General features: G+C 47.2%; 1 protein-coding gene across 1 annotated transcript in view; it reads left to right on the top strand.

Annotated features, from left to right (window-relative positions):
* sema5ba (sema domain, seven thrombospondin repeats (type 1 and type 1-like), transmembrane domain (TM) and short cytoplasmic domain, (semaphorin) 5Ba) overlaps positions 1 to 26,348 on the top strand; it is a 323,927-nt gene that overhangs the window by 124,075 nt on the left and 173,504 nt on the right. Inside the window, exon 3 of the mRNA XM_078227863.1 lies at positions 22,441 to 22,646. Within this exon, the coding sequence (XP_078083989.1) occupies positions 22,493 to 22,646 (154 nt within the window). The 5' untranslated portion in view covers positions 22,441 to 22,492. The remainder of the gene's footprint in view (positions 1 to 22,440; positions 22,647 to 26,348) is intronic.

A 26,348-nucleotide genomic window follows, 5' to 3' on the forward strand; every position in this document is an offset into this window, starting at 1 on the left:
GGGGAGTGAGAGTTGGAGTGTTGTTGTGGGGAGTGAGGGTTGGAGTGTTGTTGTGGGGAGTGAGAGTTGGAGTGTTGTTGTGGGGAGTGAGGGTTGGAGTGTTGTTGTGGGGAGTGAGGGTTGGAGTGTTGTTGTGGGGAGTGAGGGTTGGAGTTTTGTTGTGTGGAGTGAGGGTTGGAGTGTTGTTGTGGGGAGTGAGGGTTGGAGTGTTGTTGTGGGGAGTGAGGGTTGGAGTGTTGTTGTAGGGAGTGAGGGTTGGAGTGTTGTTGTGGGGAGTGAGAGTTGTGGGGAGTGAGGGTTGGAGTGTTGTTGTGGGGAGTGAGGGTTGGAGTGTTGTTGTGGGGAGTGAGGGTTGGAGTGTTGTTGTGGGGAGTGAGAGTTGGAGTGTTGTTGTGGGGAGTGAGGGTTGGAGTGTTGTTGTGGGGAGTGAGGGTTGGAGTGTTGTTGTGGGGAGTGAGGGTTGGAGTGTTGTTGTGGGGAGTGAGGGTTGGAGTGTTGTTGTGGGGAGTGAGGGTTGGAGTGTTGTTGTGGGGAGTGAGAGTTGGAGTGTTGTTGTGGGGAGTGAGGGTTGGAGTGTTGTTGTGGGGAGTGAGGGTTGGAGTGTTGTTGTGGGGAGTGAGAGTTGTGGGGAGTGAGGGTTGGAGTGTTGTTGTGGGGAGTGAGGGTTGGAGTGTTGTTGTGGGGAGTGAGGGTTGGAGTGTTGTTGTGGGGAGTGAGAGTTGTGGGGAGTGAGGGTTGGAGTGTTGTAGGGAGTGAGGGTTGGAGTGTTGTTGTGGGGAGTGAGAGTTGTGGGGAGTGAGGGTTGGAGTGTTGTTGTGGGGAGTGAGGGTTGGAGTGTTGTTGTGGGGAGTGAGAGTTGGAGTGTTGTTGTGGGGAGTGAGGGTTGGAGTGTTGTTGTGGGGAGTGAGAGTTGGAGTGTTGTTGTGGGGAGTGAGGGTTGGAGTGTTGTTGTGGGGAGTGAGAGTTGGAGTGTTGTTGTGGGGAGTGAGGGTTGGAGTGTTGTTGTGGGGAGTGAGAGTTGGAGTGTTGTTGTGGGGAGTGAGAGTTGGAGTGTTGTTGTGGGGAGTGAGAGTTGGAGTGTTGTTGTGGGGAGTGAGGGTTGGAGTGTTGTTGTGGGGAGTGAGGGTTGGAGTGTTGTTGTGGGGAGTGAGAGTTGGAGTGTTGTTGTGGGGAGTGAGAGTTGGAGTGTTGTTGTGGGGAGTGAGGGTTGGAGTGTTGTTGTGGGGAGTGAGGGTTGGAGTGTTGTTGTGGGGAGTGAGAGTTGGAGTGTTGTTGTGGGGAGTGAGGGTTGGAGTGTTGTTGTGGGGAGTGAGGGTTGGAGTGTTGTTGTGGGGAGTGAGGGTTGGAGTGTTGTTGTGGGGAGTGAGGGTTGGAGTGTTGTTGTGGGGAGTGAGAGTTGGAGTGTTGTTGTGGGGAGTGAGAGTTGGAGTGTTGTTGTGGGGAGTGAGGGTTGGAGTGTTGTTGTGGGGAGTGAGGGTGGTCATTCTCCCCCTCCCCAGCCAGTGAGATGCCCCTGAGGAGTTAGACGCCTCCCACCCTGGCAGGACCAGGATGAAGATATGGGCAGGCAGCTACGTCTCGTGGCCAGGTCTGAACAAGGACATTGCGAGAGTGGTCAAGCAGTGTGTCCAAAGCCAGTTGCAGCAGCGGCCACCCCCGTCAGGCCAGCTGCTCCCTCAGGAATGGCCGGATCGGATGCGGATCTGTATTGATTTTGTGGGAACATTGAGGTGCCATGTCCCTTTTCATTGTCAATGCCGGTTCAAACTGGATGAATGTACATGTGCTGAGATCCACAGCCTCGATGGTGTTTGTCAACCATGGTGTGCCAATGTCCTGGTATCAGATAACAGTTCGGCTTTCACCGGTGAGAAGTTCAAATGGGAGTGTTAAAGCAGCATCTTATTACCCAGGGTCCAATGGGTTGGCAGAGAAAGCAGTCCAGACCTTCAAGAACATAAGAACTAGGAGCAGGAGTTGGCCATCTGGCCCCTTGAGCCTGTTCCGCCATTCAATAAAATCATGGCTGATCTTTTCGTGGACTCAGCTCCACTTACCTGCCCGCTCACCATAACCCTTAATTCCTTTACTGTTCAAAAATTTATCTATCCTTGCCTTAAAAACATTCAATGAGGTAGCCTCAACTGCTTCACTGGGCAGGGAATTCCACAGATTCACAACCCTTTGGGTGAAGAAGTTCCTCCTCAACTCAGTCCTAAATCTGCTCCCCCTTATTTTGAGGCCATGCCCCCTAGTTTTAGTTTCACCTGCCAGTGGAAACAACTTCCCTGCTTCTATGTTATCTATTCCCTTCATAATCTTATATGTTTCTATCAGATCTCCCCTCATTCTTCTGAATTCCAATGAGTATAGCCCCAGTCTACTCAGTCTCTCCTCATAAGCCAACGCTCTCAAGTCCGGAATCAACCTAGTGAATCTCCTCTGCACCCCCTCCATTGCCAGTATATCCTTTCTCAAATAAAGAGACCAAAACTGTACACAGTACTCTAGGTGTGGCCTCACCTTTGATTTGATTTGATTTATTATTGTCACATGTATTGGTATACGGTGAAAAGTATTGTTTCCTGCGCGCTATACAGTCAAAGCATACCATTCATAGAGAAGGAAAGGAGAGGGTGCAGAATGTAGTGTTACAGTCATAGCTAGGGGGTAGAGAAAGATCAACTTAATGTGAGGTAGATCCATTCAAAGTTCTGATGGCAGCAGGGAAGAAGCTGTTCTTGAGTCAGTTGGTACGTGACCTCAGACTTCTGTATCTTTTCCCCAACGGAAGAAGGTGGAAGAGAGAATGTCTGGGGTGCGTGGAGTCCTTGATTATGCTGGCTGCTTTTCGGAGGCAGCGGCAAGTGTAGACAGAGTCAATGGCTGGTTTGCATGATGGATTCGACTACATTCACGACCTTTTGTAGTTTCTTGCGGGCTTAAGTATCAATGAAAAAGCAGAACCCAAGCTCCCTGCAAGCTAACGTTTCGAGGTTTGTGATGGCTGACAGGATAACCCCTCACGCCACCAAAGGGGCGTTTCCGCAGAACTGTTAATGAGTGGGTGCCTTCACACCCGCCTGGATCTTGTGCTTCCTAATTTGGGGGGGAGGGTGGGGATAAATCAGGACACCTGGAAGGCGTGTCACAATTCAGGCAAGCACACACGTGGATGACCTGGTTTTCACAAGGAACATTGGGAAAGGCCCAGTCTGGATCCCAGGGAAAAGTTGTGGAAAAGACTGGACCAGTGTCGCACACCATCATCATAGAACATAGAACATAGAAAGCCACAGCACAAACAGGCCCTTCGGCCCACAAGTTGCGCTGATCATATCCCTACCTCTAGGCCTATCTATAGCCCTCAATCCCATTAAATCCCATGTATTCATCCAGAAGTCTCTTAAAAGACCCCAACGAGTTTGCCTCCACCACCACCGACGTCAGCCGATTCCACTCACCCACCACCCTCTGAGTGAAAAACTTACCCCTGACATCTCCTCTGTACCTACCCCCCAGCACCTTAAACCTGTGTCCTCTCGTAGCAACCATTTCAGCCCTTGGAAATAGCCTCTGAGAGTCTACCCTATCCAGACCTCTCAACATCTTGTAAACCTCTATCAGGTCACCTCTCATCCTTCGTCTCTCCAGGGAGAAGAGACCAAGCTCCCTCAACCTATCCTCATAAGGCATGCCCCCCAATCCAGGCAACATCCTTGTAAATCTCCTCTGCACCCTTTCAATGGCTTCAACATCTTTCCTGTAATGAGGTGACCAGAACTGCGCGCAGTACTCCAAGTGGGGTCTAACCAGGGTCCTATAAAGCTGCAGCATTATCTCCCGACTCCTAAACTCAATCCCTCGATTAATGAAGGCTAGTACGCCGTACGCCTTCTTGACCGCATCCTCCACCTGCGAGGCCGATTTAAGAGTCCTATGGACCCGGACCCCAAGGTCCTTCTGATCCTCTACACTGCTAAGAATGGTACCCTTCATATTATACTGCTGCTTCATCCCATTGGATCTGCCAAAATGGATCACCACACACTTATCGGGGTTGAAGTCCATCTGCCACTTCTCCGCCCAGTCTTGCATTCTATCTATGTCTCGCTGCAACTTCTGACATCCCTCCAAACTATCCACAACACCACCTACCTTGGTGTCGTCAGCAAACTTACCAACCCATCCCTCCACTTCCTCATCCAGGTCATTTATGAAAATGACAAACAGCAAGGGTCCCAGAACAGATCCCTGGGGCACTCCACTGGTCACTGACCTCCATGCAGAGAAAGACCCCTCCACAGCCACTCTCTGCCTTCTGCAGGCAAGCCAGTTCTGGATCCACAAGGCAACAGCCCCTTGGATCCCATGCCCTCTCACTTTCTCAAGAAGTCTTGCATGGGGGACCTTATCGAACGCCTTGCTGAAGTCCATATAGACCACATCCACCGCTCTTCCTTCGTCAATGTGTTTGGTCACATTTTCAAAGAACTCAACCAGGTTCGTAAGGCACGACCTGCCCTTGACAAAGCCGTGCTGACTACTTTTGATCATACTAAACTTCTCTAGATGATCATAAATCCTGTCTCTCAGGATCCTCTCCATCAACTTACCAACCACTGAGGTTAGACTCACCGGTCGGTAATTTCCCGGGCTGTCCCTGTTCCCTTTCTTGAATATAGGGACCACATCTGCAATCCTCCAATCCTCCGGAACCTCTCCCGTCTCCATCGACGATGCAAAGATCATCGCCAAAGGCTCCGCAATCTCCTCCCTCGCCTCCCACAGTAACCTGGGGTACATCCCATCCGGTCCCGGCGACTTACCAACCTTGATGCCATTCAATAGTTCCAACACATCCTCTTTCTTTATGTCCACATGCTCGATCCTTTCTGTCCACCGCAAACCAGCAGTACAACCACCCAGATCCCTTTCCACCGTGAATACCGAGGTAAAGTATTCATTAAGCACCTCCGCCATTTCTAACGGTTCCGCACAAACTTTTCCCCCTTCACCTTTTAAGGGTCCTATGCCTTCACATCTCATCCTTTTACTCTTGACATATTTGTAGAAAGCCTTGGGATTCTCCTTAATCTTACCCGCCAAGGTCTTCTCATGACCCCTTCTCGCTCTCCTAATTTCCTTCTTAAGCTCCTTCCTACATCCCGTATACTCCTCTAAATCCTTAACACCTCCTAGCTCTCTGAACCTTCTGTACGCCTCTCTTTTCTTATTCACCAGGTTCATCACAACCTTCGTGCACCACGGTTCCCGTACCCTACCAACACCCCCCTGTCTCATCGGAACGTTGTCATGCAGAGCTCCAGACAAACATTCCTTGAAAATCCTCCACTTTCCTTCGGTACTTTTCCCCAAGAATGCCTCCTTCCAATTTACCCGTCTAATTTCCTCCCTGATGACACTGTATTTCCCTTTACTCCAGAGAAACACTTTCCTAGCCTGCCTGATCCTATCTCTTTCCAATGCTATCGTGAAGGAGATAGAATTATGATCGCTATCCCCAAGATGCTCACCCACCGAGAGATCCTCCACCTGTCCAGGTTCATTAGCCAGCACCAGATCAAGTACAGCCTCTCCTCTAGTAGGCTTATCCACATACTGTGTCAGGAAACTCTCCTGGACACACCTAACAAACTCCTCTCCATCCAAACCCCTAGCCCTAGGGATATTCCAATCTATGTTTGGGAAATTAAAATCTCCCATCACGACAACTCTGTTATTCCTACATCTCTCCAGGATCTGTTTCCCCATCTGCTCCTCAACATCTCTGTTACTATTCATCGTTCAAGGAAATAGAGTGCGGAGGTATGCGGATCATTTAAGGGAGAGATAAGCGAGTGTTGCTGTGGAGGAACGGTCAGGTATTGTAGTGTCGGTAATGGTGGCAGCATCTGACGTGAGTGTGGGTGAGGTATGTCTCCCCAATAAGAGAAACGGCCTTTGCAGCTTCGGAAAGTGAAGAGGGCACTGACTGAAACATATCGTCACTGACGGGAAGTCCATCCAGCGGGGAGCAAGAGGAGATTGCACGTGTGTGAGAGAGGGACTTGTCCAGGAACTTCATCACTCCCGGTGGAAATCACCAGGCAGACTGGACTTGTAATGGATTGTATTGGCACAGCGGTTAGCACTGCCGCCTCACAGCGCCAGGGTTCGATTCCCAGCTTGGGTCACTGTCTGTGCGGAAACTGCACGCTCTGCCCGTATCTGCATGGGTTTCTTTTGGGTGCTCCGGTTTCCTCCCACATTCCGAAAGACGCGCTGGTTAGGTGCATTGGCCACGCTAAATTCTCCCTCAGTGTATCCGAACAGGTGCCGGAGCGTGGCGACTAGGGGATTTTCACAGTAACTTCATTGCACTGTTAACTTAAGCCAACTTGTGACACGAATGAATAAACTTTAAACTTTATCTGATGCCCTACTACTTTTGGGTTATTTTTATATGTTACTTACATGTTGCTGTGAATATAGTTCGAAACATAAAGGGGGAGGGATGTGGTGTTGTAGCCCTTTAAGGGATGTTCCCCTGAAAGGGTCATGCCCTCTGGTCCAATCGGGAGCCGAGTTGGAGACTCACTCAGACTTGCCTGAGCTTGTCCCAGGAGCCAGAGTTTTAGGCTTGTGGAGTTTGAGATCTTTTTCCTTGCCCTGTAATGTGTATGGTTATTCTGTCAGTTCACTGGCTGGAGTTTAAGCCTTACCTTGTTTCACTACACTATCGTAACCTGGGGCAGCTCCATGATTCAGAGCAAGTTAACCTATGCTCGAGTCTCCGGGTTTTGTCAAATAGGTCACAGTTTCAATGCCACGCTGCATATTTGAAATGTGCATATTTATAATTTCCTCACCCCTGTCGCTTTCCCCCCCTCTCCTGAAGATAATGGCTCTTCCAGCCATGTAGTCACACCGCTGCCAATTTACCCTGCAGCATCTTCCCAAGTGGCTTCATGCAGTGCCAGTTGGCTGATCATCAATGGGCGGCATCCCAGTTGAACCAACCTCATCATTGCCAGGCGTTCCCACCTGGCAGAGAAGAACCGCTTGGGCCCATAATTGGCAGGTGAAGCCCAGGCTTGAAAGAGAAAAGGGACAAAGTCTAAAACAGATTGCCAAGTTGTTATTGGCCATTCCGCGCCATCTCACAAAGTTCAAGATCTATCCCTGCCATGTCTCCGAAATCCATCTGCACGGCGGGTCAAGGAGTTTGCCGAGGTACGAGGCAGGTTTGAGCGGCAAATCGCGATGTACCGCAAACATTTCTATTCATCGAGCTGGATCCTGGACAAACTCATTCTCTCAGATTCTCGTTCCAAAGCTCTTTGTAATTGTGGAGGTTCTGTGCCAGAATCAAAAAAAAATCTCAATTGGAATTTATTCCGTGTGTGTGTATGAGTGTGTGCGTGCATGCATGCATGAGTGTGTGTTTGTGAGTGTGTGAGTGCGTGTGAGTTTATTATTGTCACATGTTTTAACATACAGTGAAAAGTATTGTTTCTTGTGCGTCCGGTTTACATCGGACGTCCAGACTCGCTACACACTCGAGGCGTAATAGTTGTACATCTGTAGCGATTGGATTTTAGTTCCTTGTGGTCTTGGGCAGAATGTAGCCCAATCCATCACGCAAACCAGCCTCCAATCCATGGACTCTGTCTACACTTGCCGCTGCCTCTGAAAAGCAGCCAGCATAATTAAGGACCCCACACACCCCGGACATTCTCTCTTCCACTTTCTTCCTTCGGGAAAATGATACAAAAGTCTGACGTCACGTACCAACCGACTCAAGAACAGCTTCTTCCCTGCTGTTGTCAGACGTTTGAATGGACCTACCTTGCATTAAGTTGATCTTTCTCTACATCCGTGTTGTGACTGTAACACTACATTCTGCAGAGCAGGAGCCCCAGACCAAGCTGTGATACAACCAGAAAGAATGCTTTCTATGGTGCATCTGTAAAAGTTGGTGAGAGTCGTAGCTGACATGCCAAATTTCCTTAGTTGTCTGAGAAAGTAGAAGCGTGGGTGGGCTTTCTTAACTATAGTGTTGGCATGGGGGGACCAGGACAGGTTGGTGGTGATCTGGACACCTAAAAACTTGAAGCTCTCGACCCTTTCTACTTCATCCCCATTGATGTCGACAGGGGCATGTTCTCCTTTACGCTTCCTGAAGTCGATGACAATCTCCTTCATTTTGTTGAATTGAGGGAGAGATTATTGTTGCCGCACCAGTTCACCAGATTCTCTATCTCATTCCTATACTCTGTCTCATCATTGTGTGTGTGTGTGTGTGTGTGCGCATATGTGTGTGTGTATGTGTGTGTGTGCGTGTGTGTGTGTATGTGCGTGTGTGTGAGTGTGTATGTGCGTGTGTGTGTGTGTGTGTGAGTGTGTATGTGCGCGTGTGTGTGTGTGTGAGTGTGTATGTGCGTGTGTGTGTGTGTGTGTGTGTGAGTGTGTATGTGCGTGAGTGTGTGTGTGTGAGTGTGTATGTGCGTGTGTGTGAGTGTGTATGTGCGTGTGTGTGTGTGTGTATGTGCGTGTGTGTGTGTGTGAGTGTGTATGTGCGTGTGTGTGTGTGTGTGTATGTGCGTGTGTGTGTGTGTGAGTGTGTATGTGCGTGTGTGTGTGTGTGAGTGTGTATGTGTGTGTGTGTGAGTGTGTATGTGCGCGCGTGTGTGGTTAAGGCAGAGTTCCTGTCAAGCAATGTGGGGAATTGAAATTTGGCTCTCTCTCCAGTATCTCCAGTCTCTCCGGTTTACATCGGATGTCCAGACTCGCTGCACACTCGAGGCGTGATAGTTGTACATCTGTAGCGATTGGATTTTAACCAGTTCCAAATCGTGGGCGTTCCGCTGTCTACTTTGGTTGCACAACATTGCTTGGGAGAAGCCTCTGAAGGAGGGGATGGAACCTCATTTCTGATAGAAGGAGCTGTGTGCACTGAATGAAGATTTGTTGTGACATCTTAATGGATATTGGCGTCGTGTCAAATGTTTATAAAGCTGGAGGCTTATTAAATTGAAACCGTTGTCTGTCTGCCTGCCCCAGGCCCCACAGAGGCACTGAAATGTTACAGTGCAGAAGCGGGCCATTCGGCCCGTCATATCTGTATTGTGATAGCAGGATACCCCACCTTTATGGACAATTGAGCACTTTTGAAATGTAGTCTCCGTAGAAACCAATTGATGCACTGTGGACTTCCACCAGCAGTAAGGAGCTAAACCACCTAACGTCTTGTTTTTGTTTTAAAATTTAAGGAATAATATTGGCCAAGACATCAGTCTTAATTGTATAGCAATTGACTACTTCACTGTATTTGGCTGGTCGGGTTCACTTCTGCTCCTAGAAGTAGGAACAGATCAAAGCTGTAGTTGTCCCGTTTGGAGATACGTGTTTGTCTCCGTAAAGAAAAGTCTACAAAGGGAAGGATTTTAGGGAAACACCCAAGCATCCAGAGAGTCAGTGCTTCACACATTCCCGCCAATCGCAGAGGTCCCACAGATACTTCACATTGAAGGAACTGGCAGTGGGCAGCTCTGTAGCCCCAGCAGTCCCACTGGCAGCAGTGGTCAGAACTGGAACTACAAGTAGTATCCAGATTCTAAGACCGAGGACCAGTCGTGGGGAGTGAAGGATGGGGGTGGTGGGGGAGGGGGGGGAGGCAGTGAGGGCTGCCTCTCATGATGAGTCGGAGAGAGGCATGAGAAGGGGTGGGGGTCTTAGAATCATAGAATCTTACAGTGCAGAAGGAGGCCATTTGGCCCATCGAAACTGCACTGACCCACCCAGTCTCTATCCCTATAACACCATGCCTTTACCCTAGCTAGTCCCCCTGACACTAAGGGGCAATTTAACATGGCCAATCCACCTTACCCGCACATCTTTGGGAATGTGGGAGGAAACCGGAGCACCCGGAGGAAACCCACGCAGACACGGGGAGAATGTGCAGACTCCACACAGACAGTGACCCAAGCCGGGAATCAAACCCAGGTCCCTGGCGCTGTGAGACAGCAGTGCTAACCACTGTGCCACCGTGCCGCCCCGTCTTGATGAAGAGGCCAGGGTGAGGGGATGAAGGGAGCAAATGCAGGGTGTCTACCTGAAAGAAGTTGCATTTATATAGCGCCCTCATGACCTTCAGATGCCCCAGAGCACTTTGCGGCCATTGAGTTACTTCAGAGTGTCATCATTGTTGCAATGTGGAGAAGCACAGGGGCCAGTTTGCGCACAGCAAGACCCCACAAACAATGAGCAGATGGGCTGTTTTTTGTGATGTCGGTTGGGAGATAAACATTTGCCTTGGAAGCCATGAAGAGACGATTGAAAGGAAATGAAAACGTCCGAATCTGGGTAAATTTACACTAGGGGGTTACAGTTCCATGACAACTGTCCCTGGATTAACCAATCAGAGCTTTTTGTGCTGAGCAATGACCCTTTTCTTTGTCCATGGTTAGATTGGAACTGAAATGTCCTTGGATTTTTAATTGGAAACCTGTATCCCTATTTGTACCACATAACTTTTTGTTTTACAAATGGCTCCCTTTTTTTCCCTCCCCCCCACACTTTCCATTTTAATCGGTTGTAAATATCCCAAATTCCTGTGCCAAATCGTGAGTCAAGCCATTGCTGGGATGTTAACTTGATGTTGTGTCTCTTTGTGTGTGTGTGTGTTGTTGTGGATCCACCATCCATTAGCAAAGTCTGGTTGGTCTTCAGTGACACCAACACAACACAGCCCTCACGTGGTGGTGTAGCACAACTTGTCTGCAGCTTAGACACTGGAGTTTGTCGTCTTCTGCACATTCTTTTTCCAGTTGAGTCAGATCTGACTCAGGGGTGGAAAGATAGGACTTTAAGTTGCTTTTGCATTGAGTTAGTGCCCATGCAAGTTGATTTGATTTGATTTATTATTGTCACATGTATTAACATACAGTGAAAAGTATTGTTTCTTCCACGCTATACAGTCAAAACATACCCTTCATAGAGAAGGAAAGGAGAGAGTGCAGAATGTAGTGTTACAGTCATAGCTAGGGTGTAGAGAAAGATCAACTTAATGCAAGGTAGGTCCATTCAAAAGTCTGACAACAGCAGGGAAGAAGCTGTTCTTGAGTTGGTTAGTACGTGACCTCAGACTTTTGTATCTTTTTCCCGAAGGAAGAAGGTGGAAGAGAGAATGTCCGGGTTGTGTGGGGTCCTTAATTATGCTGGCTGCTTTGCCGAGGCAGTGGGAAGTGTAGACAGAGTCAATGGATGGGAGGCTGGTTTGTGTGATGGATTGGGCTACATTCACGATCTTTTGTAGTTTCACAGCTAAAAGGGCTCAGTGCCAGTCGCCTTTACCATCTGTGTACTTGGACTATTCCACTCTCTTACCGAGGGTTTGGCAGGTTAAAGCTAGCGATTCTTCAATGGAAAGAAACTCAAGACCCCCTAATCTTTTGTATGTCTTGCCGAGTAGTTAAGATTGGGAGAGACTTCTAGCAAGAGCTAGTGGCAAACTGGAGGATTGGGAGAACTTTAAGGTTGAGCAAAAGGCTACTAAAAATAGAATCAAAGGATGAACAATGAAAGGAAACTAGCAGAAAGCATAAACACTGATACCAAAGAGTAAAGTAAAATAAAATGTATTTAGTGTCACAAGTAGGCTTACATTAACACTGCAATGAAGTTACTGTGAAAATCCTCTAGTCGCCACACTCCACCTGTTCGGGTACACTGAGGGAGAATTTAGCTTGGCCAATGCACCTAACCAGCATGTCTGTTGGACTGTGGGAGGAAACCGGAGCACCCGGAGGAAACCCATGCAGACACGGGGAGAATGTGCAGACTCCGCACAGACAGTGACCCAAGCTGGGAATCGAACCCAGGTCCCTGGTGCTGTGAGGCAGCAGTGCTAACCACTGTGCCACCCAACAAAACCTTCTGTAAGTATATAAAGAGGAAGGGAATATCGAATGTAAATGTTGGCCCCTTTAGAGGACGATACTGATGAGGTATTAATGGGGAACAGAGATGGCGGAGGCAATAAGCCAGTATTTTGCCTCTGTCTTCATGGTAGAGAATAATGAAGACTTTCAGAGCAACCTGGTGCAATAACCATCACTAGGGAGAGGGTATTGAATAAACTAATGGGATTGAAGGCAGATAAGTCTCCGGGACCTGATGGCCTGCACCCTAGGGTATTAAAGTGGCAGCAAAGATAGTGGACTCATTGGTGTGATATTTCAAAATTCCTTGGATTCTGGTAAGGTCTCAGTCGATTGGAAACACACTAATGTAACGCCCTTATTCAAAAAGGGAGAGAGGCAAAAAGTCAGAAACTATAGGCCGGTTAGCTTGACCTCTGTAGTGGGGAAGTTGCTGGAATCAATTATTAAGGAGGAGATGACTGAACATTTGGACAGACAAAGTTCAATCCACCATTGTCAGCATGGTTTTATGAAGGGAAAATTATGCTTGAAAAACTTACTTGAGTTCTTTGAGGACATAACCAGCAAGTTGGATAATGGGGAACCTGTGGATGTGGTACATCTAGACTTCAAGAAGGAGTTTGACAAGGTGCCACATAAAAGACTGATCTAGAAAGTGAGGTCACAGGGGATTGTGGGGTAGATAGAGTACTAGATTGGATTGAGGATTGGCTGACTGACAGAAAGCAGAGGGTTGGGATAAATGGGTCCTTCTCTGACTGACGAAATGAAACTAGCCGGGTGCCGCAGGGGTCAATCCTCGGACCTCAACTGTTTACAATCTATATAAATGATCTGCAAGCAGTGTCAGAGTGTAACATAACAAAATTTGCAATGATACTAAAATAGGTGGGAAAGCGGGCAGTGAAGAGGATATAAAGATTTTACAGATGGATATAGATAGACTAGGAGAATGGGCCAAAATTTGACTGATGGAGTTTAATGTTGATAAGTGTGAGGTTATCCATTTTGGCAGGAAAAATAGAAAGGGAAATTATTACCTGAATGGAAAGCAGATTCAAGGTATGTCCAGGCAGAGGGATCTGTCTGTGTTCATGAATCACAGAAAGTCGGTATGCAGGTGCAGCATGTAATCAAAAAGGCAAATGGGATGTTGGCATTTATTGCAAAGGGACTGGAGTAGAAGAGTAGAGAAGTGTTGTTACAATTGTATAGGGTGTTGGTGAGACCACATCTGGAATATTGTGTCCAGTTTTGGTCTCCTTATTTGAGGAGGGATGTGAGGGGATCTGATTGAGGTATATAACATTTTAAAAGAGATTGATAGAGTAAATGTAGACCAAGTGTTTTCCCTTATGGGGCAATCCAGAACAAGAGGTCACAGGGTATAGGTTGAGAGGCGGTAGATTTAAAACTGAGATGAGGAGGAACTACTTCTCGCAGAGGGTGGTGAATTTGTGGAACTCGCTGCCCCGTAGAGCGGTGGAGTCTGAATCGTTGAATGGCTTCAAGAAGGAGATGGATATATTTCATAGAAATCATAGAAACCCTACAGTGCAGAAGGAGGCCATTCGGCCCATCGAGTCTGCACCGACCACAATCCCACCCAGGCCCTACCCCCACATATTTTACCCGCTAATCCCTCTAACCTACACATCCCAGGACTCTAAGGGGCAATTTTTTTAACCTGGCCAATCAACCTAACCCGCACATCTTTGGACTGTGGGAGGAAACCGGAGCACCCGGAGGAAACCCACGCAGACACGAGGAGAATGTGCAAACTCCACACAGACAGTGACCCGAGCCGGGAATCGAACCCGGGACCCTGGAGCTGTGAAGCAGCAGTGCTAACCACTGTGCTACCGTGCCGCAGTCACGCAGTCTAATAAGAAACAGGATAAGGGGACATGGGGAACAGATGGTGAGGTGGATTTGAGACCAGGGAGAGATTAGCCATGGTCTGATTGAATGGCGGAGCAGGCTCGAAGGGCTGAATTTGCTGACTTCTGCTTCTAATTCCTATGTTCCAATGTTCCTTCCTGGTGGGAAGATCACCTGCAATATGCTTGTTTGGGGGTGTGGAAGAATAAGCAGTTTGCAGTCCTTCCGTATACTTCAGAATCCATTGTTCCCCCGATAGGCTTCAGATCTTTTTTTAAAAATCCCAGAAACAAGGAGTTTATCCAAAATGTTCTGCCCACGTCCCAGCTTGCACCAAGTACCATTCACCCATCACCCTGTGCCCACTGACCCGGGCTTCCTGCTGGGCTCACTAAGACAATTCTCATCCTTGGATTCAAATCCCTCCTTTGGATTAGCATTCCCTGGACTGGGCTTTCGAAAAAGTGATGTGGAAGGGATTGGAGACAAATCATAGAATCCCTACAGTACAGAAGGAGGCCATTCGGCCCATTGGGTCTGCACCAACCACAATCCCATAGACCATAAGACTATAAGACATAGGAGCAGAATTAGGCCACTCGGCCCATCGAGCCTGCTCCGCCATTCAATCATGGCTGATATTTTTCTCATCCCCATTCTCCTGCCTTTTCCCCACAACTCTTGATTCCCTTATTAATCAAGAACCTATCTATCTCTGTCTTAAAGACACTCAATGACTTGGCCTCCACAGCCTCCTGCGGCAAAGAGTTCCACAGATTCACCACTCTCTGGCTGAAGAAATTCCTCCTCATCTCTGTTTTAAAGGATTGTCCCTTTAGCCTGAGGTTGTGCCCTCTGATTCTAGTTTTTCCTACTAGTGGAAACATCCCACCCAGTGACCCCACACATTTACCCTGCTTATCCCCCTGACACTAAGGGTCAAGTTGGCATGGCAAATCCATCTAACCCGCACATCTTTAGACTGTGGGAGGAAACTGGAGCACCCGGAGAAAACCAATGCAGACACAGGGAGCATGTGCAAACTCCACACAGGCAGTGACCCGAGGCTGGAATTGAACCCGGGACCCTGGTGCTGTGAGGCAGCCGTGCTAACCACTGTGCCACCGAGCCTTGGATGAACCAGAGTTCTCCTGACGTCAGCTTCCCGAAGAATAATCCAACCACCCCTCTCTTTCTCATTTCCTATGTTAGGGACCAGATCAGACATTCCAAGGTATATTCGGAAGTTAGACTAGACCCCAAATATTTTTGACTTTGGCATTAGTGTGAGAATAAGGTGTTTCACTCCAGGTGTGCTTTTATCAAAACAAACTTCATTTAATAACACAGTTTAACTATAACAAAATTAATCAGCTTAACTTTAGCTTTACCAATTGAAATATTTAAACATGACAAGTTATAATTCTTAACTGCTGATCTATCTCGATTAATTCCAACTTAAACAATATTCCTCTTATAGACTTAAAACCTTCTTCGAAATCAGTTAGCATACAACACAGGATTACGTGCTGGAATGTGTTAGCAGTCCTAGAGCCTTTAAACACTTCTGGAGAGAGATACACAGAGACTCCTGTCTTCTGACCCTCCAACAGCAGCCTCTAGGGAAAGAGAGAGAAAGAGACCTCTTGCTTCTTTCAGGATCAAGCAGCTTTTCTCTGTAAGTTTAGCACCTCCCCTTCACAGGACTCTGTTTCTTGTCAATGAACCTAATCAAACCCTACTCTGAAACCCCAGGAGAAAAACCAAAAGTAACAAAAAATGCATTAGCTTAGATTAAAACAAACACCCTGTTAGCTTAGAGAATAATTCTCCTGCATTCTCAGCATGTGAGCTGCCTGGATTGCAGACAGATTGGCACCAGGTAAACTGGAGCTGAATTTTAAACTTACCCATCACGAGAAGCATGATATAAATACATTTCTTAAAGGCACAGTATCATCATACCTACAATTCCATGAGAACTCTGAGCTCCTTCTTACTCTAGCCTCGTGTTCCTCCTCCACTTCCGATGGTCCAACATTGGCAGCCTTGCTTTCAGCTGCCTAGCCATCGAGAGGCCTCAATAGAGTGGAGGTGGAGAAGATGTTTCCACTAGTGGGAGAGACTAGAACTTGAGGACGCAACCTCAGTGTGAAGAGACGCTCCTTTAAAACTGAGATGAGGAGGAACCTTTTCAGCCAGAGGGTGGTGAATCTGTGGAACTCATTGCCACAGAGGGCTGTGGAGGCTAGGTCATTGAGTGTCTTTAAGACAGAGATAGATAGGTTCTTGACCAATAAGGGGATCAAGGCTTATGGGGAGAAGGCAGAAGAATGAGGATGAGAATCAAATCAGTCATGATTGCATGACGGAGCAGACTTGATGGGCCAAGTGGCCTAATTCTGCTCCTATACCTTATGGTCTTATAGACCCTAAGCTCAAAAATTGAATTCCGAGATCCCTTTTGCCTCTCCATCTCCTTCTCTCCCATTCCTTAGGGATGATGTGGAGATGCCGGCGTTGGCCTGGGGTGGGCACAGTAAGAAGTCTCACAACACCAGGTTAAAGTCCAACAGGTTTACTTAGAATCATGAGCTTTTGGAGCGCTGCTCCTTGATCAGGTGAGGAAGCTCCGAAAGCTCGTGATTCCAAATAAACCTGTTGGACTTTAACCTGGTGTTGTGAGACTTCTTACCATTCCTTAGGAGCTCCATGTTTGACCAAGCTCTTGGTCACCTGTCCTAATGTCTTCTTCTTTGGTTTGTTGTCAATTATTAACAGAGTGCGTACCCCACAGTGAAGCACCTTAAGGTGTTTTCATAGAAGAATCATAGAAACCCTACAGTGCAGAAGGAGGCCATTCGGCCCATCGAGTCTGCACTGACCACAATCCCACACAGGCCCTATCCCCACATATTTACCCGCTAATCCCACTAACCTACGCATCTCAGGACTCTAAGGGGCAATTTTTAACCTGGCCAATCAACCTAACCCGCACATCTTTGGACTGTGGGAGGAAACCGGAGCACCCGGAGGAAACCCACGCAGACACGAGGAGAATGTGCAAACTCCACACAGACAGTGACCCGAGCCGGGAATCGAACCCGGGACCCTGGAGCTGTGAAGCAGCAGTGCTAACCACTGTGCTACCGTGCCGCCATTTTTACATGGCGGCACGGTTTTACAAGTTTTACAAGTTACAGGTGCTGTATAAGCCTGAGTTGTTGCGATAGACTCTGTCGACAAAGGAGGTGTCTTATTTCTTAAGTTTGTGTGATTTTCTTTGAAACAAGAAGAAATGCTGCAGGAATTTTAAATTTGGTTTAAGTCCTAACCCGAACCTGCAGCAGTGTCACTGAATTGTTAGAAAGTCTTTGATTAACTTTACTGGAGCACTCTTTGACTCTGCTGGAATGCACACTGGGGACCTATTAATACACAGCGCATTGGCTAAACATGCAGCATTAATTCACCGTGCGTAATGTGTGTGGATTGTCTGACATTAGACCGTGTTACTGTGAAGAGAAAGCCGCCTGTGTTTGCAATGCAGATGTGCAACTCTTTGAGGCTGTACCGTTTTTGCATTGATTTTCCTTTTAGAAAAGCCAAGGCTTTTCTATAACGAGCTGTCAAAGTCCTGTCTGTCTGACTGTCTATCTGACTGTCTGATCAGTCCTCGTCCTGTCTTATACAAAGTTCCTCTTCCCATTTCAACCTCCACTGCCTCTGCTCACCCCCCCCCCCCCCCCCGCCCCCCCACTCCCCCACCCCACCAATCGCTCCGGAACTGGGGAATGGTCCAACAGACGCATTGACGCCTTATATTTGGGAAAGGTTTGAAGGGCAGTTTAACCCCTTCCTTAAGCAGTTGTTGCTTAAGGATGGGCGGCACAGTGGTTAGCACTGCTGCCTCACAGCACCAGGGACCCGGGTTCGATTCCAGCCTCAGGTCACTGTCTGTCTGTCCATGGGATAAAGGGGGAGGTGGCTAGATGGGTGGAGAACTGGCTTGGTCACAGAAGTGGAGATGCCGGCGTTGGACTGGGGTAAGCACAGTAAGACAGCTCTGGTCACAGAAGACAGGGGGTGGTAGTGGAAGGGTCTTTTTCCGGCTGGAGGCCTGTGACTAGTGGTGTTCCGCAGGGCTCTGTATTGGGACCTCTGCTGTTTGTGATTTATATAAACGATCTGGAAGAAGGTGTAACTGGGGTGATCAGTAAGTTTGCGGACGACACAAAATTGGCAGGACTTGAGGAGCATTGTCAGAAGCTACAGAAGCATATAGATAGGCTGGAAATTTGGGCAAAGAAATGGCAGATGAAGTTCAATCCTGATGAATGCGAAGTGATGCATTTTGGTAGAAATAATGTAGGGAGGAGCTATACGATAAATGGCAGAACCATAAAGGGTGTTGATACACAGAGGGACCTGGGTGTGCAAGTCCACAGATCCTTGAAGGTGACGTCACAGGTGGAGAAGGTGGTGAAGAAGGCATATGGCATGCTTGCCTTTATAGGACGGGGCATAGAGTATAAAAGTTGGGGTCTGATGTTGCAGATGTATAGAACGTTGGTTCGGCCACATTTGGAATACTGCGTCCAGTTCTGGTCGCCACACTATCAGAAGGACGTGGAGGCTTTGGAGAGAGTACAGAGGAGGTTTACCAGGATGTTGCCTGGTATGGAGGGGCTTAGTTATGAGGAGAGATTGGGTAAACTGGGGTTGTTCTCCCTGGAAAGACGGAGGATGAGGGGAGACTTAATAGAGGTGTATAAAATTGTGAAAGGCATAGATAGCGTGAACGGTGGGAATCTTTTTCCCAGGTCGGTGGTGACGTTCATGAGGGATCATAGGTTCAAGGTGAGGGGGGGGGGAGGTTTAACACGGATATCAGAATGTGTGAGTAAATGAGTGAGTGTGTGTGTGTGCATGCATGCATGTGTGTGTGTATGTGCGTGTGAGTATGTATGTGGGTGTGTGTGTGCATGCGTGCACGCGTGTGTGCGTGAGAGAGAGAGAGAGTGTGTGAGAGAGAGTGTGTGTGAGAGAGAGTGTGTGTGTGTGTGTGTGTAAAATGATTAAAGTGATCATGGTGCAAGATAAGCATGGGGGTGAGTTAGGGAAATGGGACAACAAGATAGGTCTAGAGGAGGTGTAAATGACAATATCCGAAACCATCATCAGCACTATAGAGTCCACAGAAATAGGAGTAGTGATTATGGTCTGAAATTGTTGAAGTCATTGTTGAGGTTGCAAGGCTGTAAAGTATCTCGATCAGGCACTGTTCCTTGAATTTCCATTGAGCCTCCCGTAGAATGACATAGAATATCCAGCACTGAAACAGACCATTTGGTCCATTGGCAAATTTAGGGTAATCAGGCAGAGTCAACATGGTTTTGTGAAAGGGAAATCAGATTTAAATAATTTATTGGGGCTCTTTCAGGAAGTGACATGTTGATGAAGAGGAATGGGCGGATGCACTGTATGTGGATTTCCAGAAGGCATTTGATAAGGTGCCACATCGAAGGTTATTACGGGAAATAAAAGCTCATGATGTAGGGGGTGACATATTGGCAAGCATAGAAGATTGGCTGGCTAACAGGAAATAGAGAGCAGGCATAAATGGGCCTTTTTTTGGCTGGCAGGATGTGACGAGTGGTGTTCCACAGGGATCAGTGCTGGTGCATCAACGTTCTATATTTATATAAATGATTTGGATAAAGGGATTGACGATCACGAGGGGTCACGGGCTCAAGCTGAGAGGGGCGAAGTATAACTCAGACATCAGAGGGACGTTTTTTACACAGAGGGTGGTGGGGGCCTGGAATGCGCTGCCAAGTAGGGTGGTGGAGACAAGCACGCTGACATTGTTTAAGACTTACCTGGATAGTCACATGAGCAGCCTGGGAATGGAGGGATACAAACGATTGGTCTAGTTGGACCAAGGAGCGGCACAGGCTTGGAGGGCCGAAGGGCCTGTTTCCTGTGCTGTACTGTTCTTTGTTCTTTGTTCTTTGTATGGTTGTTAAATTTGCTGATGTCACAAAGATGGGTAGGAAAATAGGATGTGAAGATTTGATTTGATATTTATTATTGTCACATATATTGGTATACAGTGAAAAGTATTGTTTCTTGCGCGCTATACAGACAAAGCATACCGTTCACAGCGAAGGAAACGAGAGAGTGCAGAATGTAGTGTTACAGTCATAGCTAGGGTGTAGAGAAAGATCAACTTAGTGTGAGGTAGGTCCATTGAAAAGTCTGATGGCAGCAGGAAAGAAGCTGTTCTTGAGTCAGTTGGTATGTGACCTCAGACTTCTGTATCTTTTTTCTGAGGGAAGAAGGTGGAAGAGAGAATGTCCGGGGTGCGTGTGGTCCTTAATTATGCTGGCTGCTTTTCTGGGGCAGCGGGAAGTGTAGACAGAGTCAATACATTGGAGGCCGGTTTGAATGATGGACTGGGCTTTGGTCACAACCCTTGGTAGTTTCTTGTGGTCTTAGACAGAGCAGGAGCCATACCAAGCTGTGATACAACCAGAAAGAATGCTTCCTATGGTGCATCTGTAAAAGCTGGTGAGAATCGTCGCGGACATGCCAAATTTCCTTCGCCTCCTGAGAAAGTAGAGGCGTTGGTGGGCTTTCTTAACTATAGTGTCGGCATGGAGGAAACAGGACAGATTGTTGATAATCTGGACACCTAAAAACTTGAAGCTCTTGACCATTTCTACTTCATCCCCATTGATGTAGACAGGGGCATGTGCTCCACTACGCTTCCTGAAGTCGATGACTATCTCCTTCATTTTGTTGACATTGAGGGAGAGATTATTGTCATCGCACCAGTTCACCAGATTCTCTCTCTCATTCCTGTACTCCGTCTCATCATTGTTTGAGATCCGACCCACTATGGTGGTGTCATCAGCAAACTTGAAAATCGAGTTGGAGGGGAAATTGGCCACACAGTCATAGGTGTATAAGGAGTATAGCAGGGGGCCGAAGACACAGCCTTGTGGGACACCAGTGTTGAGGATGATCGTGGAGGAGGTGTTGTTGCCTATCCTTACTGATTGCGGTCTGTGGGTTAGGAAGTTCAGGATCCAGTCGCAGAGGGATGAGCCGAGCCCCAGGCCACAGAGCTTGGAGATGAGTTTCATAGAAATAATGGTGTGGAAGGCTGAACTGTAGTCAATAAATAGGAGTCTGGTATAAGTGTCTTTGTTACCTAGGTGTTCCAGGGTTGAGTGCAAGGCCAGTGAGATGGCGTCTGCTGTGAACCTGTTGCGGTGGTAGGCGAACTGTAGTGGATCCAGGCAATCCGGGAGGCTGGAATTGATTCGTGCCATGACTAACCTTTCGAAGCACTTCATAATGATGGATGTCAGAGCCACCGGCCAATAGTCAAGAGGACATGAGGTGGCTACAAAGGAATGTAGATTGGTTTAGTGAGTGGACAAATAGCAGACAAATAGAGTATAATGTGGGAAAGTATAAAAATATCCAATAATGGGTCATCCGGACTCAAAACGTTGGCTCTGTTCTCTCTCCACAGATGCTGTCAGAGCTGCTGAGATTTTCCAGCATTCTCAGTTTTTGTTTCAGGTTCCAGCATCTGCAGTATTTTGCTTTTACCTTTGTGTTTAACTCACTGCCACTTCTCTTCCAGAAATGGACAGACTGGGGCATTTTTTCACTGGAGCGTAGGAGGCTTAAGGATGATCTTATAGAGGTCTAAAAAATAATGAGGGACATAGATACAGTAGATAGTCAAAATCTTTTCCCAATGGTAGGGAAGTCTAAAACAAGAGGGCATAGGTTTAAGGTGAGAGGGGAGAGATACAAAAGGGTCCAAAGGGGCAATTTTTTCACACAGAGGGTGGTGAGTGTCTGGAACAAGCTGCCAGAGGCAGTAGTAGAGGTGGGTACAATTTTGTCTTTTAAAAAGCATTTAGAAGTTATATGGGTAAGATAGGTATAGAGGGATATGGGCCAAACACGGGCAATTGGGACTAGCTTAGTGGTAAAAACTGGGTGGCATGGACAAGTTGGGCTGAAGGGCCTGTTTCCATGCTGTAAACCTCTATGACCTCGAATACCGACATGAAAGAAATACTACTCTTCTCTCCAACAGCTCTGACGAAGGATCATCCAGACTCGAAACGTTGGCTCTGTTCTCTGTCCACAGATGCTGTCAGACCTGCTGAGATTTTCCAGCATTTTCTGTTTTTGATTGAAGTTATACTTCAGTTTACTGGGCATTGGTGGGACCACATCTGGAATAGGATATACAGTGTTGGTCTCCTTATCTCTGGAACGATGTAAATGCAGTTCAGAGACGTTTTACCAGACTAGTACCTGGAATGAGCGAGTTGTCTTATGACAGGCTAAACCTTTATCCACTCGAGTTTAGAAGTGTACGAGGTGACCTGACTGAATTGTATAAGATCCTGAGGAGTAATGACAGGGTGGATGTGGAGAGGATGCTTCCTCTCGTTGAAGAACCCTGTTGCCACGGGTTCCACATTCTCACTGTGTGCTGGGTAAAGATGGTGAAGGGATGCAGTGTTCTTGGAACTCTCCAACCACCTTGCAAGTAAATTAATTTGTTTCCTTTCAGGCTCGTCTCCCAAGTCCCACCACCCTGGTAGCCAAGACCTTCAACAGATACCATGGGTGTATCACGGTTGGTGGCCTGCTGTCTGTCTGTCCCGTGTGTCCTACTTATCATCAGGTTCAAGCTTACGGCCTCCCAGAGTTCAGAACACCTTCGAGAGAATGAGCTTCAGTGTGACAAGAAGGACCATCCAATTGTGCTTTTTAACGGTAAGAAATTAGATTGAAAAGAAGTTACGGATATTGTCTTTTGGAGATTTCTCTGCTTGTTAACATGAGTGTTTTTAAAAAATTCATTTGTGGGACATGGGCGTCGCTGGTTGGCCAGCATTTATTGCCCATCCCTTGTTGCCCTTGGAGGGCAATTGAGAGTCAACCACATTGCTGTGGCTTTGGAATCACGTATAGGCCAGACCAGGTAAGAATGGCAGATTTCCTTCCCTAAACGACTTCAGTGAAGCAGATGGGTTTTTCCAACGATCGACAATGGTTTCATGGTCATCAGTAGATTCTTAATTCCAGATATTATTTATTGAATTCAAATTCCACCAGCTTCCGTGGCGGGATTCGAACCTGGGTCCCAGAAGAGTAGCTGAGTTTCTGGATTAATAGTCCAGCGATAATACTACTAGGCCATTACTGACCTAAACTAAATTATTCAGTCATGATCACTCCTTTATAAATCCATGCTGTCTCTCCCTGACTCGGAATTCATACTTGGACAGTTATTGTGGCTCTAGTGGCACAAAACTGGTAACCCTCACAAAATTGATGTTAAAATTATAGCTCTCCATTATCCCTTTGTTAAGTAGCTCAGTCATATTTGTAGTTTCCTATTACAGCTGCATAATTGGGGCGGCATGGTGGTGCAGTGGTTAGCACTGCTGCCTCACAACACCAGGGAGCCGGGTTCGATTCCCGGCTTGGGTCACTGCCTGTGTGGAGTTTGCACATTCTCCCCGTGTCTGCGTGGGTTTCCTTTGGGAGCTCCGGTTTCCTTCCACAGTCCAAAGTTGTGCGGGTTAGGTGAATTGGCCATGTTAAATTGCCCATTGGTGTCAGCGGGACTAGCTCGGGTAAATGCCTGAGGTTATGGGGATAGGTTCTGTTTGGGATTGTGGTCGGTGCAGACTCGAATGGCTCCTTCTGCACACCATGAATTCCTGAATCGAGAAAGCTTTGGAAAATTACAGTTCCCTCATCTATTCCTTAAAATATTCTTGATGCGGGCACTATCAGATCCTGGAGGTTCATCTGTCTTAAGTCCCATTATTTTCTCCATCGCCATTCTTATGTGTATTAAATTATTTGATTCTCCTGTGCCACTTTCTTGTGTTTATTCCCTTCCTCCGTTGTGAAAACGGATGGGAAGCATTCATTTCTCTCTATCCCATGTTTTCTCGGTGACCATTCACTTGGAATCAGAAGGTTGTGGGCTAAAACCCCACCGCGGAGGTCTAAGCAGATAACCTCAGCTGACGTTCCAGCGCAGCTCCGAGGGAGTGAGACATTAAAACAGGCCCCATCTGCCACCCCTGGTGGATGTAAAAGCTCTCATGGCACAGTTTTAAAGGAGAGTAGGTGAATTACCCCTGGTGACCTGGCTAACATTTACCCCTGAACCAGCATCACTAAATTATCTGGTCCTTATAACACTGTTGCTGGAGGCTTGCTGTGTGCAAATTGGCTTTTAAGACCTGGCTGGCTGTAGAGATTTGCATTCTAATCAGTATTCTGTAACTTGATTTCTGTGTCTGTGCACTGTTTGAGAACAGATATCCACTCCATCTGACGAAGGAGCTGTGCTCCGAAAGCTTATGGTATTTGCTACCAAATAAACCTGTTGGACTTTAACCTGGTGTTGTGAGACTTCTTACTGTGCAAATTGGCTGCCAGGGATGGGCAATAAATGCTGGCCAGTCAGTGATGCCCATGTCCCACGAATAAATGAAAAAAATAGAAGAGTTGATATGCTGGGCGGAGAGAGGGAGAGTGTTTCCTCGGGTGAGAAGAGTCCGGAACAAGGGGAGACATAAACTTAAGTTAGGCCCGATTAGGATCAGGAAACACTTCTTCACACTGTATACCAGTCATAGACAACCGAACCACAAGGCAAGAAAATAAAATTCCACACACACCGCCACTCACATTGACAGCTCGTACTAGATCTGAAAACCAGACACAATTTATTTCTCCAGCGCTAAGTCTCAGCAAACGCCTATCAGGAGACGCTAAGGGAACTCAGTGAGAAAAATCGAATAGTCATCACAATGGCCACATCCCACCCTACCCAAACCTGGCTGTGTTTTCTGAGGGAAGTTGCCATGGCAACCATGTTATTTTTCCCAAAAGCGGAAAACAACATATTTTGACTCATCTTCAACAACTTAAAACCAATCTGGACTTCACCCTGTTGTTGCAAAGCTATATATCAATGTATTCTGATTGGAGCTCATCCTCATGTTAAGGGCTGAAGTATTGATGAAAGTCAAAGTCCACATTCCTGATTTGATGGAAAGTGTCGCTGCTTTACAGCCTGCGAAGGATTTTAAGGAGTTCAGCCTTTCTCAAGGTCAGATTTGCAACTTCTGGCTTGCTGTCTTCAAGCCCCAACCCCACCCACTCTTACACATCACTGTCAGTGTGTTAAAAGTCAGGGAGACAGGTTGTGTTATAGAAAAGTCTCAAAATGAAAGAAAAAAAAAGTGAAAAAAAACCTACATTAGTATTGCACCTTTCACAACCTCAGGTGTCCCCCCCACCCACCCATTGCATTACAACCAATACATTACTTCTGAAGTGTAGTTACTGTTGCAAATGCAGGAAACTTTAAAGTTTATTTATTAGTGCCACAAGTAGGCTTACATTAACACTGCAATGAAGTGACTGTGAAAATCCCCTAGTCGTCACACTCGGCACCTGTTCGGGTATACAGAGGGAGAATTTAGCACGGCCAATGCACCTAACCAGCACATCTTTTTTTTTGGACTGTGGGAGGAAACCAGAGCACCCGGAGGAAACCCACACTGACACGGGGAGAACGTGCCGACTCCGCACAGACAGTGACCCAAGCCAGGAATCGAACACCAGGATCCCTGGCGCTGTGAGACAGCAGTGCTAACCACTGTGCCACCGTGCCAGGCAATTGAGAGTCAACCACATTGCTGTAGCTCTGGAGTCACATGTAGGCCAGACCGGGTAAAGGACGGCAGATTTCCTTCCCTGAAGGACATTAGTCAACCAGATGGGTCTTTCCAACAATTGACAATGGTTTCATGGTCATCAGTAGATTCTTAATTCAAGATTTCTTTTTATCGAATTCAAATTCCCCCATCTGCCGTGGGTGGGATTCGAACCCAGGTCCCCAGAACAATTTAACTGAATTTCTGTATTAATAATCTAGCGATAATACCACTAGGCCATCGCCCCAATTCAATCACAACATCATCTTCTATACGGACGGAACTACAGATCAAGTCTGGGCAACCTATTATAGCATAATCAAGTACCCCACGCACCCGGACATTCTCTCTTCCACCTTATTCCGAAGATACAAAAGTCTGAGGTCATGCACCAACCGACTCCACTTGAGTCCACAAAAAGATCAGCCATGATCTTATTGAATGGCGGAGCAGGCTCGAGGGGCCAGATGGCCTACTCCTGCTCCCAGTTCTTATGTTCTTATGACTCAAGAGCAGTTTCTTCCCTGCTGCCATCAGACTTTTGAATGGACCTATCTTATATTAAGTTGATCTTTCTCTACACCCGAGCTATGACTGTAACACTACACGCTGCACCCTCTCCTTTCCTTCTTCCCATGTACTCTATGAACGGTATGCTTTGTCTGTATAGCGCACAAGAAACAATACTTTTCGCTGTATCCCAATACACGTGACAATAATAAATCAAATC

This window comes from Mustelus asterias, chromosome 14 (genome assembly GCF_964213995.1).
Source record: "Mustelus asterias chromosome 14, sMusAst1.hap1.1, whole genome shotgun sequence".
NCBI lineage: Eukaryota > Metazoa > Chordata > Chondrichthyes > Carcharhiniformes > Triakidae > Mustelus > Mustelus asterias.